The sequence below is a fragment of the Pseudorasbora parva genome, chromosome 17 (assembly GCF_024679245.1).
Source record: "Pseudorasbora parva isolate DD20220531a chromosome 17, ASM2467924v1, whole genome shotgun sequence".
NCBI lineage: Eukaryota > Metazoa > Chordata > Actinopteri > Cypriniformes > Gobionidae > Pseudorasbora > Pseudorasbora parva.
In genome coordinates this window covers 42,083,711-42,106,194 of record NC_090188.1, presented here as the reverse complement: position 1 = coordinate 42,106,194, position 22,484 = coordinate 42,083,711, and the positions used below count along the sequence as shown (strand labels likewise).

The 22,484-nt window shown below is 42.5% G+C and overlaps 1 protein-coding gene across 4 annotated transcripts in view; it reads right to left on the bottom strand.

Moving 5' to 3' along the window:
• The window catches only part of LOC137045523 (KH domain-containing RNA-binding protein QKI), a 213,995-nt gene that overhangs the window by 85,132 nt on the left and 106,379 nt on the right, over nt 1–22,484 (bottom strand). For all 4 annotated transcript variants that reach the window (XM_067422205.1, XM_067422207.1, XM_067422206.1 and 1 more), the window contains exon 3: nt 20,945–21,061. In XM_067422205.1, coding sequence (XP_067278306.1) covers nt 20,945–21,061 — 117 coding nt within the window. The remainder of the gene's footprint in view (nt 1–20,944; nt 21,062–22,484) is intronic.

The window sequence follows — 22,484 nt, the reverse complement described above, 5'->3', positions numbered from 1 at the left end:
CCTCCTGCGCGAACTGCGAGCGTTTTCCGTTGAGGACGCTCCGCTCTCGCCTGGCCTTCTTCTCGAGGGAAGAAGAGCCAGCATCTGGGAGCGGTCCCGCTCAAGCTGAGGCTGAGCGGCGCCGTCTGTCCTGGGGCTCCCAGGTGGACCTGGCTCATCGTCTGGAGAGTACAGTTCTCGCGGATGATCAGCCAGGTCGCGAGAGCAGGCTGACGGAGGAGGAGTCGGATGGAGACTCCTCCTCGTCGTCAGCCCATGCTCTTCCGGTCGATCAGAGGATGGCTGTGGATGTGGGGGAAAATGAAGCTGAGGCTGAATCCTCCCAGCCATCCTGCCCCGTGTATGGGGAGCTGTATGATGTAATGGGGCGCGCGGCGCTGAGACTTCAGCTGCCGTGGCAGAGAGCCAGGGGAGAGGCCGCCCGCCCAGACAGATTGGGCGATCGGTTTCTCCCCGACCATAGCCGCCCAGCTCCCGGGAGCCTTCCATTCCTCCCCGACCTTCACGAGCAGGTCGTGGGGGCATGGAAGAAACCCTACTCGGCGCGAATCCATCGGCATCAGCGGTTTAACTTCGCTGATGTCGAGGGATTGGCCGAGGCAGGGTATGTGTCGATGCCGCCCATCGACGAGACGTTCGCGAACTATCTCGCGTCTGGGCGGCCATCGACACTAAGAGCTCCTGCCCTGCCGTCTAAACCATTAAAGACGACCTCGCGTCTTAACGGCAGGGCATACACGTCGGCGGGTCAGGCGGCGGCGGCCTTGCACACAATGGCAGTGTTGCAGGCCTATCAGGCCGATCTGCTGAGGGACCTCGATCAGGGGGAGGGCCTACCCCCTGATGCGATGGCTGAGTTGCGCCGCACCACGGATCTCTCTCTCCGGGCGGCCAAACACACAGCAGTCGCCATCGGACGGTCGATGGCGGCTATGGTCGCCACGGAGAGGCATCTGTGGCTGAACCTGGCGGACATCGGGGGGAAAGAAAAGGCTTTTCTCCTTGATGCCCCGGTCTCGCCCTCTGAGCTTTTCGGCACCTCCGTCGAGGCGGTGGTGGGAAAGTTCAGAGAGGCGAGGGCGCGCTCAGCGGCATATAGAACGTGTATTCCGCTGAGGTCCGGGGCGGCGCCCAGGCAGGAGGGTGTCCCTGGCCCTTCGAGGTCCGAGGATCATCGATTGGGCCAACGCAGCAGCGTAGCCTCTCGGGCGCCCCCTCCGTGGAGGAGTAGGACGCAGAAGAGGCGGGACACCCGCAACAGGAGGAGGGACATCGGGGAGAAGAGCCGCTTCCAGCGCCGGAAGCGGGGTGGTGAGTCTCCGCCCCCGAGGGCGCGGAAGTGATGTAAATGTGTCCCCTCCTTTGTTTTTCTGTTATGTTCTTTTCTCTCCCCGGGCGCGCTTCACACCAGGCCGCGCGGGCCGATGATGAGCGGATGTGAGACTCTGACGGCCTGCCAGGCCGGTGTGTGCTCGGCCCGCACACAGTGCATCGTCTCTGGGATTAGCGGGATTTCGCGGCCGCCTCCAAAATCGGCCTTGCTTGAGAATGAAGCGCCCCACCCTCAGGTTAGTGCGCCGAAGCATGCATGTTACATGAAGCGATGAGGCACGGAAGACAGCGGGTGAGTCCCCTTTTAGGGCAAACATTCTTCTTTTTAATGCCGTATGTTTGGACTCTATGCGTCCCTGAGGGATATTTTGTCTACAAAAGATGAAGAAAAGTGTAACAGTGGGCCTGTAGTTCCCCGGTAAAGGTGGCTAGAACGATGTTTTGTATAAACACAGTGTGTTTATGTAGGCTGTACGTTTGCTTGTGTAGCAACAGTAGTTTATAAGGCTGTTTCTCTTCTGGATATGTGTAATATGAGCAGTTGAGGCCACCGCACATGCCGCGGGCATGTAGCGGCGATATAAACTGACGTATGTTCTCCTGGCGAACGTTTTTAGCTGTAGCCACCTCTGGGTAGCGTTGGCACCTCTGCTAGTGAAATATCTAGATGAATTTGTGAGGTTAGGCTAGCGCATGAACTACAGTAAGGTCTGTCCCAGCCCTGTTAAGGGCCGTTGTGTGTGGGATTATCAGACCGATGCTAGTGCATCAGGTTGGCCTAGGCTGTTGATGGGATGACGGTGGCGTCTCGCGGTGGCTTATCGCCCTGGCAGTTGCCCCGGGCTCCTGTCGGTGGTCCCGTAGGAGCTTTATATCCCTACCCGGCCTCCCCGCAGTAGGGCCGTCCGGCCAATGCCCACCCCCCTTCTGCATTTGGGGGTTATTATTAATGCATAAAGGTGTTTAGCAGAATAATCGCGACTCAGCCAGTGGTCGTGGGGACGGGGTAGGCGTCTCTTCGCGGTGCGCAGTTAGACTGGTTTTGCTAGCCCCGCCCCCCAGAGCTAGTGCGGCCGCCACTTCTGGGCGGCCCCCCGGCTTGGTTCAGGAAATGGCCGGTTATGTGTGTGTGTGTTCAATATCTTTCACTTTTTGCTCTGTGTCTTCTGCTTCACCTTTTAGGCTCGGGTCGAGCTGTACTTCGCAACCATCTGAAAGCATCGGTTGGTAGGATGCTCCCCGGGAGTCGAAACACTGTCACGGCTGATGCCCTTGCGCGGACGGCGGACCGCTGGACGACCAGACGGCCGCCCTGGAGGCAGGTGGCGTAAGTTGTACTCCCCTCGCTTTAGAGGGTTCAAGGCGCTTTATGCTGAGTGCACTGCTGTGGGCATTGTGTTTTAGGTCCACGCTGGAAGGCGCTGCCTGAGAGACTGCGCCGTCGCAGAAGGCTGCTATGGGCCGCTGGGGCGGACCAGCTATAGAAGGCTGGCTGGCGGGAGACGCCAGCCGAGGCAGTCCGGGCAGTTAACTCTGGGTCAGGTGGTAGGCCTCAGTAGGCCTCCCTGCGGGTGAGTTCCGACGTTGTGGCCCATGTGAGCGGGGAGGGTTCTCCCCAACGATGTCGGTTGCAGTAGAAACCTCGTCATAAGTAGGCCCCTAACGGCCTCCCTGGGGATGAGTCCCCAGGTAGTGACTGGATACCCAGTCCTCATCAGCCAGCAGACACTGTCAGCCCGACTTTAAGGGCTCGCTGAGTTTCAGCACGCCTCACATGGCGTCCCCTGAGGGGGTGACCTAGGGTTCCGACCATTGGTTGACAGGATCTAGGCCGCTTGAGGCCGCCTGTAGGGTGAGCCCCGGTTCCCAGGTCTTGCAACAGTGTGCGCGGGTGCTAGCCAGGTGGCTAGCATAGTCTGCTATCAGGGACGGGCCGTTTCAGGCCGTCCTATGATCGTTTCCCGGCCCTGCGGGGTTTCCGGTGGGATTTGCCATCGGATAAGCACCGTATGTCACCAATCTAATAGGGAACTGCCATTCGGCAATAGGCCTCTCCGGGCCGCCCTAAAAAGACCGGACTGTACGTAGGCATCAAACAGGCCTCCCTGGAGGCGAGCCCCGGGAACACAACAGCTCCCAACAGTTTGCACGTTGGCTGACAGGAAGTAGGCCGCTCTAGGCCGCCTGAGGGTGAGCCCCCGAGCTGGGACGCTCGGTAGGCCAGTGTATTATGCTGTCAGGCCTCTTTTGGCCTTGTTGGGAGGGATTCCCGGACCAGGTCTCGGTGACAAGCTAGCTATTAGCATGGGTGGCTTCTGGCGCTATAGCCTCATGAGCCCCCTGAGGAACCAGTAAAGCCACCTGCCTGCAGGCCGCCTGAGGGTGAGCCCCGAGCTGGGACGCTCGTTAGGCCAGTGTATTATGCTGTCAGGCCTCTTTGGGCCTTTTTGGGAGAGGACTCCCGGACCAAGGTCTCGGTGACACGCTAGCCATTAGCGTGGGTGGCTTCTGGCGTTATAGCCTCATGAGCCCCCTGAGGAACCAGTAAAGCCACCTTCCTGCGGCTTTTAACAGCAAACAGCTAACACTAACGGTGCTGGGTGGAGGCGCCTCATGGCCTCCCTGGAGGGGAAACGGTTCCTTGAAACAGGAACGTATAACTGGCTTTGGGCTGACAGCTAGCGGCTGCCCGCTGGTGGGTCCCGGCCTGCGCCGGTATAACTCAAGGGCGGGCTTATGCCCTAGCACAACGAGACTCCGTTTCTGCTGCACAGTCCCTTCAGGACAGGGACTGGCTAGCCTACAGCATGGGTTACCTACCAAGCTGGCTTAAGAGCTCCCCTCATTGAGGGTCGTCTGCGAGCTTACGGCCGCTTGAGTCTGATCAGACGGGCAGGCCCCCCTCGGGGCCTCCCGGGTAGATCAGTCCATAGGCCTTTTTTAGGCCTCCTGAGCACCCCTGTAATAAATGTGCTCAGTAGATCCTAGGATCGAGCAGAAGAGACTCCCCTCGATGGCAAGGGTAAGAAGCACTAAGCTGAGTACTGCTCTCCAGGATTCCCGTCTCCGAGTTCCGGTCTGAGGAGGACACTGCCACTTTGCAGTCCCTCAGTCTGGATGCTCATGAGTAGAGCGATGTCCGGAGGCTCTGTTTTGACAGACAGGGTTGGCCAAGCTGGGGTGTCCCACAGAAGTGATGCCAGGTGAGGCCTCCCTGGTGGCATTCGGTGAAGGGTTTTCCCGAATTAGTGACGGCTGGTGGCGCCCTCGGGTCCCCTAGCCACATTCCCTTAAGGGACTCCTTCCTTCGAAAGTAGTAGGTCCCAGGCCCTCGAGCAAGCCGAGAGTAGGAAACCTCAGTAAAACTTGTTTAGGTTCTCTCTTAGGCATATAGCTTGGGCTATGACCGTAGGGAATGATGTCACTGGCAGCCTGTGTGGCTAGAGGGGGAGTGGTTCAGACTTTCCGCGAACACTCGTCCAGGCAGTTCTCACTGCCAGTAAGGGGCGTGCACTCCCCTCAGCATGGCGGCGTGGGTATATCGTTCCCCGTAGCGTCAGCTGACGCAGCGCGAGTTCCCTTTCGAAAGGGAACGTCCCCGGTTACGTATGTAACCTTAGTTCCCTGAGAACAGGGAACGAGACGCTGCGTCACATGGCCATGCTTCAAGGTGTGCCTGCCCACAGTCCCTTCAGACGAAGCGGATGTTGTCATGTTGGCACGGTGCCTTTTTATACTTCCTGGTCGCACGGTGATGACATCACCAGCTGCCGACGGTCAGTAGGATTGTGATTTGATAGCGATTTCAGACACCTGTCACGCTGAAGGCGTTCCCCGTAGCGTCAGCTGACGCAGCGTCTCGTTCCCTGTTCTCAGGGAACTAAGGTTACATACGTAACCGGGGACGTTATTAAGAATCAGTGTAGTTACATTTTAGAGTGAAAACCTAAGTAAGCAGTTTTATATTTGATTATTTAATTTCTTTCTTGACATGCTACTGTTAAATAGACCTAATGTAGCTGAAAAATAAAGCACTGTTTTTGTCATATTGTTTGTAATTTGCATTTTTCGCTTATTTTTAAAAACAAAGATACAATTACAAATCTAAAATTACATTTAAAAAAATATAAAATTACTCGTATAATGAAATAAGATTTTGGTGTTATTATAGCAATAAGAGGAGGGAATGGTCAAAAACCAGGACAGGAACATGCTGGCCAAGTGATTTTTAGTTAAAAAAACAAACAAATAAAACAATGAATAATAAGTTCTGTTGTCATATTAATCATATTATCAGGTTTTTTTTTTTTTTTTTTACCATGGTATCGATTTGGTATTGAGGTATTTTAGTCTGGTATCATATCGATATCATCATTTTGGTGACAACACACACACACGCACGCACGCACGCACGGTCGCTCTATTATAACGTTGAGCAAAACATTACACTGAATATTAGTACTGGACGGACCACACGCCATGCTCATTTATTTAAGGTGCAGAACATTATAGCATGGTTCATTTGAATAAAAAAACATTACATCAGAGATAGCTGTTTAGTGTAAATTGATCAATGGGCGTCACTAGGCCCTTTTTTATGAACTTATGCCTCAGCCTTCCCTAAAAAAATATGTGATTAACCTTTAAAACATATGAAACTGGCGTGAGGCTTCGGCTACGGCTTCGTCCCAGTCTTTGTGTTTTGTGTCACTGTGTTCTTCAATCCGCAGCGGCGCCAAGTGACATGGTTTTTTAAGCTATTGTTATCTAATTTTTGGCCTTCAGAACATCTTAAAATACACATATGTAGATCATAGAAATCAAAATTTTCTCGGGGGAGCATGCCCCCGAACCCCCCTAACATTTCTGATCTCAGTGATAATAAACCTGGCTACATTATTGGATTAATGCATGTACAATATGGCCATGAAATAAGGAATTCATATTTGCTTTATAAGTTATAGTAAAAAAAAAGAGGGGGGTGCAAGTTATGAATCTTGTCTAGGGTGCCAGAAAGGCTAGAAACGGCCCTGCACACACACACACACACGCGCGTTTGTTTTTGTGACATATGGGGACATTCCATAGGCGTAGCTAATGGTTTTTATACTGTACAAACCCATATTTTCTATCCCCTTACACTGGCCCTGCTCCTAAACCTACCCATCACACACACACACATATGCATGTGTACGTACAGACATGGACAAACAAACAAAAAAGAGTAACTGAGTAACTAAAACAATCGTTCTCATAGAATATATTTGTTTGTTCACAGTTTGAACGCTTTCAATGTTTCAATGTGTTCAATTTCAAGATCTGAGGTGAATTATGCTTTGCTGCTTTTAGCATGACAAGGCTTGGAGCACTAAATGATATTCAAAGTAAAATTAAACACGTTTAACATTAAATAAAGCACATGACACTACCTGAGATTAACATTGCCATGTTTTGTGTTGTTGTTCCAGGCGCGTCGTCGCACAAAAATAGAAACCGTTTCTAAAATAGATTAATCGCGTGTCCGTCGCGGCTGGTTAGGACAAAAACTCGAATTACAGTTTTTCTCAGACGCTTAGGTACGTTTCTCAGATCAGAATTGAAATTCTCAAAACGACCTGTTCAATTCTCACATCCTTGTGTCTCTTGTGCACATCAAAAAAGCAGTTTCTCCTTTCTTTGAATAAGTTGCAAATGCTTTGGCACATACAAATGATGATGTCCAATTCTCTGATGTTTCCTACATTATCAGTTGCTTCTGTGTATTAGGTCTCTGTTGAATAGTCTCACCCCCCACAACATTTAGGCACAAGCTCATAGCATAAGTCTTTACATGCAGAATGGTTGAACAAGTTATCATATGTCATGCTTATTTCTATACTTTCTATATTTCCATTAGACTTTTTTCTAAATCTGTCCTGAATTGGTAAATTGCTCCTAGGTGAATCTTGACTTTCTCTAATGAAGGTGCTTCTCATGAAACATCAACTAGCAGATATATATATATATATATATATATATATATATATATATATATATATATATATATATATATATATATATATATATATATATATATATATATATATATATATATATTAGGGGTGTAAGAAAATATCGATACACGTGAATATCGTGATATTATGTTTGGCGATATTGTATCGATTCTCAAAAACGCTGTATCGATATTTATATATTTATTTATTTACATTCAAGATTCGTGGCTTTGTGTTCGGTTTAAACCACAGACTGTATAACACCCAACCGCTAGATGGCAGTGTTATCTCAGACCGTATAACGGACGCGGAGCCGGAGAAGCGCAAGGTAAAAGTGCGCGCATCACTAGTGTTTAGATTGGCAAACCCAGCTCTCAAGACGATAGCATTATCCCGCTCCTGCAGTATACAGAGCTGAAGTGTGGACTCATGTTGGCTTCAGCTAAAAAGAAGCCACTAAGGAAATCGACAAGAATCATTTTGTTTGCAAAATAGGCCAAGTTATAATCTAATACTCGGGAAACACATTGAAACAGAGAGCTCGCTTACCATCCTGATGTCACCCGCGCTGCTGAGAAGCCTTTCGATAGAATGTACTGCACGTTTTCATCTCAGTAACAAAATAAACACACACCAAAACTGACAGCGGTGGCAGGAGAACGAAAGATAATAGCGATGTGGATATGATGACCAGCTCTGCAGCTCAGCACTTTATACAATAGACTGCTTTATAGAAAACAGCTTTAGGGTCCGATCACACAGAACGCGTTTTTCAGGTTCGAAAACGCGAGGCGCACTGCACTCCCTTTTTTGGTCGGCGTTTTCTCATTCAAAAATGAGCAGTGCGCTTTAATGTTTCTAGGCAACCCCCGAATCACCTGTACTGTCAGTCAAATCAATGTAACGGTCAACACAACGGAAGGCCCGCCGCTTCATTCATTCGATTGGACAACAGAATATAAGCGCGATGATGTTGCTTTTCCACTCAGAGTGGACTTTTTTTCAACTTCATGCGCTCGGAGCGCTCCTTCAAAAACGCGAGGCGCCCAGGGCGCATAAGCAGCGCGCATAACGCTCTCTGCCAAACGAAATCCATTCAAAAAAGGCGCCTCGCTGCAAAAACTCGTTCTGTGTGATCGGGGCTACTGTGTTAAATATAAAACAAACAGTCATTCAGTCATGAAATGGACTGCACTTTCTGTTGTTAAATAGCCACTGCTATACTGTGAACCTTTAAAACATTTACACATAAAGAATCCTGCAGTCACTTTACATTTCCCTTTACTTAGATTGCACATTGCATATGATTAGTGTTATAAATTATACTGTATTAATTAAATAAAATACTTTGTCTCGTGTTTTAGGCTTATGGTTGTGTTCTTTATTCTTTTAAATTATAAAAAACAAAAACACAAAAAAGAAATATTGCAATATATTGCCTCTCTTACAATATCGCAATATATTGCAATATATCGTATCGTAACCCCTGTATCGTGATACGTATTGTATCGCCAGAGTCTTGGCAATACACAGCCCTAATATATATATATATATATATATATATATATATATATATATATATATATATATATATATATATATATATATATATATATATATATATATATATATATAATATATATCTACAGCACCGCATGTACAGTTTTTCCTATCTTCACATTTCTTCTCTAGGTTTTTTGTCTGCTAAGTACACTAAGATGTAACTTACAATTGACAATAATTGTCATCAAAACTTGAGCCGTAGTTTCCATCAGAACATCCCTCCAGAGTGAACTGTTATATTGACAACATGACTAAACAATCTGACTGTCTTATCCGTACACAAGGACACACGGACTCGTCATTCTGATGGCACTGACATGTTCACTGACACAGATATTTACTTTTGAGAGATGAACGAAGGATTTTGAGCAAGAGAGCGGCTTTCGCAGGCTATCCATGGTGTTTTGCTATTTGTACAAATTGTTTTGTGAGATCCACTTACCGTTTTGCAAATTGTGCGTTTGATTGAAATGTACCAAAACGACTGAGAAAAACTGTAACATGGAAAAGACACTTTTATCGCATGTCGCGGCGTCGTGTCGTGTAGTTAGAGCACAGTGTTACAACCATATCAGAATCAGAAAGAGCTTTATTGCCAACAGTCAAGGATTTTTATGGGTGCTGAAGCTTCCAGTGCACATAAACAATACAAATACAACACAGTAATAAAAACATTTCCAAGAATAAAAATATGAAGAAAAATGTAAACAGTATAAGGTCATGGTTACGTGTAGTCAGATAGGTTATGACTCATGAGCATTTACAGTATTTGGGTGGTAAGAATAAATAAAAATAATAAATAAGTAATCACCTGAGTTTAGGAGATATTGCACTAAACAATGGGAGTAATTACAGCACTTACAGGCATTTGCCATGTTTATTATTTATAAATAAATAACACAGTAATAGATATCCATTCTCCCCTACTGTATAACTTGCATATGTAATGCAACACGAAAGAAAGCTAGTTTCTGTGATACCATGTGATGAAAATGACATATATTTAAATGTAACTGGACAAAAATGTACAATTACTTTAATACTTATACGCTAACCTTATAGTATTCTCCTAAATGGGGTTCAAGAAACACAGACTTCACAGGAACAAGGTCAAATGTTAGCAGAGTGACATTCAGAGATAAATGTCAGTATGGCTTTTCCTCAGGAGAGTGTGCCCTATAAAGGAATATAATCACACTATGCTGTGCTCATTCGTCACTTCTGTGTAGAGATATTACCTCAACTGACTTTAGACAGATCATAGCATAGTTCATGAGGTTCACTTATAATGTTAGTCAAGTGTTTCACATCATAATCTATTTTAATCTCTCTGACCCTTCCCATTAAACAGGTTATTATTTCCTGAGCTTTAAGACGTAAATATCCTCTTCACATGTCAAATGAGAAACAGCGCTTTCATGCCAGTTTACTGTCAGGTATTACACTGGGATAGATAGATAGATAGATAGATAGATAGATAGATAGATAGATAGATAGATAGATAGATAGATAGATAGATAGATAGATAGATAGATAGATAGATAGATAGATAGATAGATAGATAGATAGATAGATAGATAGATAGATAGATAGATAGATAGATAGATAGATAGATAGATAGATAGATAGATAGATAGATAGATAGATAGATAGATAGATAGATAGATAGATAGATAGATAGATAGATAGATAGATAGATAGATAGATAGATAGATAGATAGATAGATAGATAGATAGATAGATAGATAGATAGATAGATAGATAGATAGATAGATAGATAGATAGATAGATAGATAGATAGATAGATAGATAGATAGATAGATAGATAGATAGATAGATAGATAGATAGATAGATAGATAGATAGATAGATAGATAGATAGATAGATAGATAGATAGATAGATAGATAGATAGATAGATAGATAGATAGATAGATAGATAGATAGATAGATAGATAGATAGATAGATAGATAGATAGATAGATAGATAGATAGATAGATAGATAGATAGATAGATAGATAGATAGATAGATAGATAGATAGATAGATAGATAGATAGATAGATAGATAGATAGATAGATAGATAGATAGATAGATAGATAGATAGATAGATAGATAGATAGATAGATAGATAGATAGATAGATAGATAGATAGATAGATAGATAGATAGATAGATAGATAGATAGATAGATAGATAGATAGATAGATAGATAGATAGATAGATAGATAGATAGATAGATAGATAGATAGATAGATAGATAGATAGATAGATAGATAGATAGATAGATAGATAGATAGATAGATAGATAGATAGATAGATAGATAGATAGATAGATAGATAGATAGATAGATAGATAGATAGATAGATAGATAGATAGATAGATAGATAGATAGATAGATAGATAGATAGATAGATAGATAGATAGATAGATAGATAGATAGATAGATAGATAGATAGATAGATAGATAGATAGATAGATAGATAGATAGATAGATAGATAGATAGATAGATAGATAGATAGATAGATAGATAGATAGATAGATAGATAGATAGATAGATAGATAGATAGATAGATAGATAGATAGATAGATAGATAGATAGATAGATAGATAGATAGATAGATAGATAGATAGATAGATAGATAGATAGATAGATAGATAGATAGATAGATAGATAGATAGGTAGGTAGGTAGGTAGGTAGGTAGGTAGGTAGGTAGGTAGGTAGATAGATAGATAGATAGATAGATAGATAGATAGATAGATAGATAGATAGATAGATAGATAGATAGATAGATAGATAGATAGATAGATAGATAGATAGATAGATAGATAGATAGATAGATAGATAGATAGATAGATAGATAGATAGATACGACTGATCTTTTTTTATCTCACAATTCTCAAATGTTTTTGGCAATTGCGTGATATAAACTTGCAATTATTTATTTTTTTCCCTTTCACAATTGCAGGTTTATGTCACGCAACTGCTAGAAAAATTACGAGATAAAAAGTGCCAGTTACCTTTTTTATTTTTTATTGTGTGGCCGAAACAAGCTTCCATAGGCTCCCAGCATCCCCACACCTAATATATTTCAGACGAATTACACTTTTCGTTTTTTAGGGATGACGTTTTTTACGTGGATATTGGGACTCGAGTGAAACACGAAGCTTTGCGCACTTAACGAATAATAGTTTAGCAACCAATTGCGAATATGGAAACATCTGGATTTGTGCTGAATGAGAGCGGTGAGCCCGATGCCGTTTCAGTTTCGCTTGAAATAAATTCATTTTTGACTTGATGTTTATAAGGAATGCCACTATAGCCTAATTTATGTTTTTTAAATTTTATTTAATAGCTACTTATGTTTCATTCTTGTTCTGTTCAATAGCCTACACTCTTAGAAGAAAAGTTTCAGAACCATAAAGGGTTCTATCAGGTGCTATGTATTTGGAACCCATAAAAGGTTCTATATAGAACCCTTTTAAATAACCTTTTTAAGTGCCAAAAGGGTTCTTTCTTGTCATTATAGAACCTTTTTTAGCAAAAAAAGGTTATTTAGAGTTGAGTAAAGAACCCTATGGTTCCCCAATGAACCTGTTTAAGAACCTTTTATGCTAAAAAGGTTCTATAATGACAAGAAAGGACCCTTTTGGCACTTAAAAAGGTTCTTAAAAAGGGTTCTATATAGAACCTTTTATGGGTTCCAAATACGTAGCACCAATAGAACGTTTTATGGTTCTTTATAAAACCTTTTCTTCTAAGAGTGTACTGATAAATGTAAAGGATTTGGAGTAATGGAGTGAGGCCTAGGCCAGAATTTAATATTAATATAAATGAACGTAAGTGTTTGCAAACGAGGTTAACAGGTGTAAGTGAGATCCATTTCTCTTTCTTTTACTCGTGTGTTTCTCCGTGTCGTAAACTCAAGGGGCGAGGCTTCTAAACCGTGATTTTTTTTAGGGGCGTACTATTTAAAATGACGATTGTTTCCAGCCGCCACATTTATAATTCGTACGATGGCACACGTGAACCCCGTTGTAGGATGATTCCTGCACTTGTTTCTAAGATACACTCTCAGAAAAAAAGGTACAGCGGAGGTACAGTTTTGTTCCTTGGGGAACAAAACATATAACTGTACCTTTAAAGGTACACAATTGGTCCTTAGGGTACAATTATCCCATAGTTTTCCTCAGTTCGGTCCTAGAGAGCCGCTGTCCTGCAGAGTTTGGCTCCAGCCCTGAAAGACGTCTATAAAGGCTCTTATTGAAAACTAACAAATGTTTAGATTTTGATGTTTTATTGAAAAAGTTTGGTCACCATTATGGAGATCAGTGTTTCCTTTAGTTGGGAAGTTTGACTTGGATTTTTAAGTAAGTTTGGGGTTTTGTTAAAGTGTAAACAAAGCTCAAAACAAAAGAAGCAAAACAAACTCTATCAGGAAGAATAATGTTTGACTAAACTCATCACTAAATAATAATAAATAATATTCACCAACAATACTTGCTAGTCACAGATCAGACGTTTTAAATATTGGTTTTTAAAAACATTCTAAAGGGGGAAACGTAGACGCACATCGATATCAGGAATCAGCTTATCAATCTCAACAATGGTGACATAATTAATGCAGCAGTGCATGCTGGGAGTCATGAGTTTATACTGTGGTGGCTTAGAAGGGTTGGAGACTAACTCTGGAGGACATGTTTTAGACTATTGTTGAAAACACATCTCTTCTCTATTGCTTACAACTGCCCATAAGGGCTGGGATTGTGAGATGTGTCCTGTACTGAGTGTTTTGTCAATGTTTGATTAGTGTTGTTGAGAGTGTAAAGCACTTTGGTCAGCTTATGTTGTTTTTAAACGTGCTATAGAAATAAAGGTTGTTGTTGACATCAAATCTCTAGGACTGAACTTGCCTACCCCTGACTTAGAGATACAAATATGTACCCTAAAGGGTACCACCCCAGTGACGGCCACTTGTACCTTAAAAGGTACAATTTTGTACTCTGTTTTTTTGACAGTGTAGGGTGATAAACGAGGCCCGATGCGTTTAAACTACTGCCGTGGTCATGCATGAACAATCACTTTAATGTGTAGGAAAAATGCGAGATATAAAAGCGTCACACACACACACACACACACACACACACACACACACACACACACACACACACACACACACACACACACACACACACACACACACACACACACACACACACACACACACACACACACACACACACACACACACACACGCATGCACATGCAGTACGCAGGTCTGTTGAGTGATGCAGAGAGAGGATGAAGCTGAAGTGATTGTGACAGCTCTAATAACAGTAATTGCCGGCGGGTCCAACACTGCAGCTGAGTCTCTCTGACAGGCCCATCAGAACACAGATGACAGAAAAACTACATCAGCAACACAACACGCTTATATTAACTCTGAGTCCCACAGTCCCACGGGCCCTGGGCTCATCTACAGTTTATTTAGTGCACTCTACTTTTTCTTTGAAGGATGAAATTAGAGATTTTTCCATTAATATCCTTAAAAGGGTTAGTTCACCCAAAAATGAAATGTCTGTCATTAACTCCTCTCCCTAATTTCGCTCGACACCCGTAAGACCTCCGTTCATCTTCACACACAGTTTAAGATATTTTATATTTAGTCCGAGAGCGTATGCAAGTGTATGCACACTATACTGTCCATGTCCAGAAAGGGAATAAAAACATCATCACAGTAGTCCATATGAGACATCAGTGGGTTAATTAGAGTCTCTTGAAGCATCCAAAATACATTTGGGTCCAAAAATAACAAAAACTACGACTTTATTCAGCATTGTCTTCTATTTCGGGTTTGTTTTCAATCCTCTAATAGTGAATCGATTCATGATTTGGACTGCCAATGTCACGTGATTTTAGCAGTTTGACACGGGATCCGAATCATTGATCGAATCACTATTTGAGGATTGAAAACTAACCCGGAATAATATATATATATATATATAAAAGGTTGTGCCCCTAAAGTTTCCCAAGTGCTCCTTGAGAAAAAATTAAGTGTCAAGCCCTGTATTTACTTATCTCCCCTTTTTTGTTTTATTTAAATTGCATTTGCCATCATCTAAGTTAATCTTTAAAAAAACACTACAATACTTTAACAACACTTGTTGATGTCTACATTTCTTGTAGCATGTGTTACCCATAGTTTCTGGTTTTAAATTTGATGTACTATTCTACTTTTATATTGTTCATTTATCACTTGAACAGAATGAAAATGATCTGTGTCTGTTGTGTAATTGTTTACTCTGCTCTACTCTAAAATCATACATCTTAAATAAGAAAATATAAATAAAATATCCTTTATATTTTCCTCATGGGGACCAAATAATATCCGGATTCAGATATTGCCATCCTTGTGGGGCCATTATTTGGTCCCCATGATGAGGAAAACAGCTTATAAGTGAAGTTAATAAACGTAATTTCGGGAGGAGTACGCCCATCTAATCTTTCAATTAATACCAAGGTATAAAACCAGCAGCTTACCTCTTCCCCTTTTTAGTTCCGGAAGCATCCCTCCTCCTCCCCTGCTCCTCCTTTTGTACAATTTTGTACACCACATTGGTGGTGGTTGAGGAGAGATCCCTGACACGAGTGTAAAGCGCTTTGGGTGTACAGTAGTACATATGAAAGCGCTATATAAATGACTCATTCATTCATTATTTTATTCATTCAATTTTTCCTGTTATAGGGGGGCAATCGGAGCTCGGGTAGAATATCCTCTCCGAGCCCCTCTATAGCAGACAGCAAGCCACATTTGTTCACCACTTTCACTAAGATTATATGGGCACACAAACTCATGAAATCATAGTTAGTGATGTTTTTTGGAAATGTAAACATGCAGTAAATGTTCTGTGAAGGGTAAAGTTAGTGTAAGGGGAGAGAATATACAGCTTGTACAGTATAAAAATCATTATGTCTATGGAGAGTCCTCATAAAACGTGGAAACCGGTGTGTGTGTGTGTGTGTGTGTGTGTGTGTGTGTGTGTGTGTGTGTGTGTGTGTGTGTGTGTGTGTGTGTGTGTGTGTGTGTGTGCGTGTGCGTGCGCGTGCGTGTGTGTGTGTCTGAGAGAGAAACATGACACGAAAGACAAGGATGTTTGCCCGTGACAGGAATAATCAAATCAATTGCATGTAAATAGAATAAGCCAATAATCCACGTGAATCTGCATCCTCCACAGAGTGCTGCCGATATCTCCAGAAACTGAACGCGTGCCATTCATGAACATCTACAAATCCATCCAGTGATTAAACTTCAGTCTGTGATCCGTCTCATGTGATACCTCAAATAATGCAGCTGGTTAAGGAGCGGTGTTATTACACTTCAAAAATCTCTTTTGAGATTCAACAGCCGTGACGTCTGGTTAAACTTTTTCCCCAGCGACATATTAATGGCCAGTATGTTAGTAAATTATAGTTCAAGTTCAAAGATCGGGATAGTCACTAGTGAAGGGTTTGCTACTTGTCTTGTGGCATTTTTGTCATTGAATATCTTTCTCCAGGTATGGCCGAGATGTGGATGTGAACAGTATTATCTGTATTATTATTGCTGAGGAGGAGAGTTTGTCTCTGACTGCTCTTGTAGTTCATGGACTCACACGTGTTGCAGCTTTCAACAGCTTCAGCTCATGAGATACCTTGAGCGTTTTCCACTGTTAAAAATGTCACATTGTTAATGGCCTTTAAATATAATTTAGTTAGACCTTTTCTGTCTAACCTCCTCCTTGAACACAACTTTGATGTAAAGGAAAGAGACAAGTGGCAAAACAGCTCATTTACTGACGTACTGTATACACATCAGATCTCACCTTTAACTAACTGTCCCACTGTCATGCAGAGATGACTAAACACACACAAACACACACACACACACGCACACATGTACACGTTGCTGAATGAAAGTATTAATTTCATACTGGTGAAAAATTACACAAAAATACGAACTTTTGAATGCTGACTTATAGAGACCAACATGAACTAAAAGGAATGAATGCCTTCATTTGTATTGTTAACTCCAGTTTGTTGCTGCATTAAAGGAAGTGTGTGTGAGATTGTGGCCAGAACTGGTCCTGCAATCCCTTTCAGATGCCTATAGAGCGGCGTCTCCCCCTCCCCCTCCCCCTGACTCGAGGTTGCCAGATTGGCTGCAGGATCAGCAGAACGTTTGTAGATCTGCAGCTGTGGTAACTAGAGCAGATCTGGCAACCCCAAAACTACTGACTCCGTGATTGGTCGATAGGTTGAGGGCGGAGCTTCAGGCCAAAACACAACATGACATCATCAACATCAGCTGAGCGCTGCAACAACAACTTTATAATGACAATATCCTGCCGGACTACTGTTGGCAGTGATAGAAGTGTTTGAAATTAACATGATTTCTTAATGTCTAGTGACATATTAGCGCCATTTTATGGTTAATTGAAATACATTTCTTACATACAGTTCCTTTAAATCTGCACTATGTAACATTTACGTCCGCTAGAGGGCATCTATTCAAAACAAAGGAATAGTTTAAAGACGGCAAGTTTGAGCTCAGCTTCTTGGGACATGTGGTCTTCACCTCACAGCCGGTGGGAAAGAATCGGGATAGGATTCGGGCATAAAATATGTTGGATGAGATTATTAACGTTACTGTAGTGAAGCAGAGGGACTTTTATTATGACGGGACACAGTCGCCGGCGCCATTTCTGCTTTTCCGGTCATGAGTGTGAGGTAACGCAGCTCTGTTGATCATATTAGACACATTTAAGTGTGTTTAAAATGATGTTATGATGTTACTCTGTGCGTTCGCTCTTGACTCACACTGCTAAGAGTAAAGCCTTGTTTATACTTTGGCCTGTCTCTGCGGCGCGAGCCTCCGCTGACTGCGCGCTCCTCCCCAAACAGACGAGGCGTTTATACTCGCCGCGCTCGCCGTTGTGCTATTCTTTGAAACGACAGAGGGCGACTCGGAGTAATTGTTCTTTATACCATCAGGAAAAAGCGTCGAGAAGAAGTGGGCTAATGTACACAGGTGATGACTTTACTTTAGTACATTTCACCAAAAAACACACTACTAAAGAGTCGTGTAAAACTCAGTAAACCTTGGCTTGATATCATTACTTGTGACATGAGAACCAAATATATGTATGCCACTAAATTAACGATCTCTGAAATATTTTCTAATTTCCCTAAACATTTTAGTGTCGTGATTTATTATTTATTAGATTAAATCTTTATTTAAAAGGATTATTTCTGCTTTTGTAGGCTCATTTTGTTAATATAAGCACCTCATTTGTGTGTGCAAACTGGGGGCCGGTGTGACGAGGCGTCATGCTCGGCTAGATTCACTGAGAACTCGTTCATCTTCGGATGCGGAGAAGCGTGCAGAGTTACAAAAAATGGGGTCTTGCAGACCCAACACGCATGACCGCCCCCTCCGCGTCGACGTCATTTTTGCCGCGTGCTACCTCGCGCTCAAGCGGACGAGTCGAGTTTAAACTAGGCTTAAAGCGCTTCTGCAGAATAAAACCGGAAACCGAGGCTAACGCAAATATGACGAAATTGACAGGCGACGCTCTCACACGTCACGGTTCATTCGTTAAAATAGCATTTTCTCACGATTTACAAATAGCTGGAAACATTTTGGATATTGTAAGTACTCAACTGAACAAAATATATAACACCGGCCTAGTGGTGTTTGGATATTTTACTGCAACAATACTACATAGTGCACCATTAAACAATAGTAATATCCAGGATATAATGTGAAGTGTTGTGTTAGACGTGAGTGACAGAAGCGAGAGGTGCAGAGATCATGAGAAACAAAGGGCACAGGCATGAGATTTTCCGCTGTCTAACAAAGCAGCTTGAGATTCGAAGAGCAAAGCCTGCAGAACCTTTAAACACACATGTGAATGTTTGCACAAGAGCTTCAAGTGACCCCGTCGAACGGGTCGCACTATCAGAGAGGGTCCGTCGGCGGCCCGCGAAACACAGCTGAGATCCGATCCGCGGACGCCCAGCTGTGCTCGGACAGAGCCCATCCAGATGTGCGTGAAGCGATCGAGATGACAACGCCGCTTGTTTTATTTTCCTCTCGGATCCTCCTCGCGGTCACACGGGATGGGCTCGGATAACTATCCGCTTCCAGCACTTGTCCAAATATGGGTCCTGCCCAACTAATGGAAACACAAATGCGCCTCCATATCAGATGCACATGTGAGACGGACAGGCGTGTGATCGCGCACATCTGTGTAAAAGTGCAGGCGTACTGTGCTTTGCTCCCAAAAATGCCAGTAATCCCAATGATAATAAACTGCGTGTTTGTGTTCAAATGAACATGTGTGTTTGCTCAAGTGTTAATGATGGACAGTGAGCGTGACCCCGTGCTTCCAGACCGTCCCGTGACCCCTCCGCCCCGGCGTCGTTGGCCCAGCATGTCATGCATTGACTGGGAGAGGAGGCCTGGCAGGGCCACAGGATCCAGCCCCCACTCATCTGAGGCCAAGGACAATGTTTGAACACCTGCCCATATCTCTCATGAGCGAGGGGAGGGCTTGCTGTTCCCCGCAAACTATCTCAGTTGGGCAGTGCGGACCGGACCGGGCCAGTTTAAGGGTCCTGCACACTGTGCAATTTTTCAAAATCCTTTGTGAATGTTGCTTGTCTGCAGAGGTGGACAAAGTACTCAACTTCATTACTGCAGTAAAAGTTAAAGTACTGTCGGTCAAATATTACTCCGTTACAAGTAAAAGTTGTAAACACAGATTTTTACTTAAAGGGTTAGTTCACCCAAAAATGAAATGTCTGTCATTAACTCCTTCCCCTAATGTCGTTCCACACCCGTAAGACCTCCGTTCATCTTCACACACAGTTTAAGATATTTTATATTTAGTCCGAGAGCGTATGCAAGTGTATGCACACTATACTGTCCATGTCCAGAAAGGGAATAAAAACATCATCACAGTAGTCCATATGAGACATCAGTGGGTTAATTAGAGTCTCTTGAAGCATCCAAAATACATTTGGGTCCAAAAATAACAAAAACTACGACTTTATTCAGCATTGGCTTCTCTTCTGGGTTCCTCCAAAAAGATTCAAACGATGTGAATCAATCAATGCTTCAGGGCGCTTCATTTCAGCAGTTTGGCGGTTTGACGCGATACATATATTATTATTTTTTTACAGTGTATGAATTATCTATAGATTGCAAATAATTTTATAATTGTTTTGTTACTGTATACATATTAAGCGAGACATGAATATGTATGCAAGTGTGTGTTATTAAATGTTTAGACACTCATTGGTGTGACACTCACACTCAAAAATAACTCATTGGACAAACTCAATTTAATTGAGGGCAGGTTTTCCATCCAATAAATATGTGTAGCCCCAACTCATAAAAATCTAATTGATGCAATGAAATGTAATTGAGCTGGTCCAACTCAATTTCATCATATACAGTTTAAATGATATTTTTGTACTTATAACATGACTTTTTTGAGTGTGTCAAACTTTCATCATCATACACAATGTAAATAACGAAAATTTCAGAAAAGTCTGGTTTAACTCCTGACATTAGTATAGATCATTGAGTGCCCACAGAATTCAAAACCATTACAGAAACTCCTCTAAATGTCCAACATAACTCAACATTAAACACTAACATTAACAAACAACATCTTTCGCTTTACAGAAAACCATAAAATAACACTTTAATCCCCGAATTTACTCTCATAATTTAGTCCATTGCAAAGCATGCTGGGAACTACAGATCCACTGCCCAGTTAGTTAAGTCAACACAAATATTTCATGTATTTTTAACACACATTAATTAGGTAAACTTCAGTTTTAAATATGTTAGGTTGAATGAACACAATTAAATAAAATTGTATCGAAATGAGATATGTTTAAGTAAAGTGAACATAATTTAAATGTGTTGTATCTTTGAAGGGCCTGAACCCTTTTTTTGAGTGTATGTGTTTGTGTGTGTGTGTGTATGTGTGTGTGTAGATCTTACCTTCTTTTTGTCCCTCATGGAGCCTTTCCCTCTCACCATGATCTTACATCCTGTCTCTGCCTCCAGCTGCTTGGCTGTGAGCCCCCGCGGGCCCAAGATCCGGCCCACAAAATTAAACTGCAACACACAAACACACACACACAGATCTCACTCACTGCATCCGGATGGAGCCATATAACACACATATTTTGGCATTTGACAAGTCACTGTTTGCAACAACAGATTACTTTGAAGCATTATTATGCAGGGAGCATTGCTCATCATATTCTGAAGTAAATTTTTCAAAAAGTCATTTCCTAACAAAGACACAAAAGCGTCAGCACATTTTACTCCGACACCGTCTCCTGGTTGCTTATCTCACACAAACAAAAAAAATACTAATTACCACTTTTTTAAGCTCTTAATTGTCTCGCGCCACAATATTTAGTTGCCCTTCAGAGAGGGTTTATTAATGTTTGTTAACGGTTCTTCATTGGGTGTTCAATCCTTTAGTGTCTCGTCCTCTAATTACTGGGAATCAGCATCTCAGTGTAATTTTAGCCCTTCCACCTTCAAAACGCTTCTGTTTACTCGGGGTTATTGAAATCTTTATGCATTGTGCTCAGTGTTGAGTAAACTACACTAAACAGGTACTTAACTACTAGCTACATCTTCAACCGTGAAATTACATTACTCTATAGATTGTCTAAACAGAGCTTATTTCTAGGGCGGTCGATGTTAATGTGTTAACGCATTTGATTAATTCCAATGCCTTAATGCATTAAAATAATGTAAAGACCTCCGGTGGTGAAAATCACGTTTTTAATGCTGTTTATCTGTCGATGTGGTATTTTTAATGCTTTAAGACAAACCATGTGCAAATTCAGGTCAACACCATTGCTGAGTATTTTCTCATTAAAACTGCATTAAACCAAAGATGTGGTTTGAAATCGCTTGTGCTCGCTATATATGGTAACACTTTAGTATGGGGAACACATATTCACTATTAACTATGACTTTTGCCTCAATAAACTCCTAATTTACTGCTTATTAATAGTTAGTAAGGTAGTTTTTGAAGCATTTAAGTTTAGGTATTGGGTCGGGATGTGGAATCACGTAGACACACACGTAGACATGCAATACACACAATAGCTGCAAACTATTTTCTTTATAGTTAATGTTTTCCAAGCTGATATGAGTATTTTTCCTCATCAAACATCACTCAGCTCTAGGATTGTGAATTCAGACCTCGAGGCAGAGGCAATAAACCCATAATTAAATATGCCTAGACTAAAATTAAATGAAATATATGAAACGTTAGATGGTTAATCTTCCTAGCCCTGGTTAATTCCTGACCCTGGTTAGTCCCAACAGTGATCACAGACATGCAAGATGGTTTAAAGACAGAAATTATTCCGGTATTATCCGGAGCTCATCCGGAGCTCATCCGGAGCTCATCAGCCAGGACGCCAACAATGAGCAGAAGGCGATAGTCTCCGACACACCACACTCCTCTGGGCCTTCGCTGACAAGATAAGGACGTCAATTGCTCATTTAATCG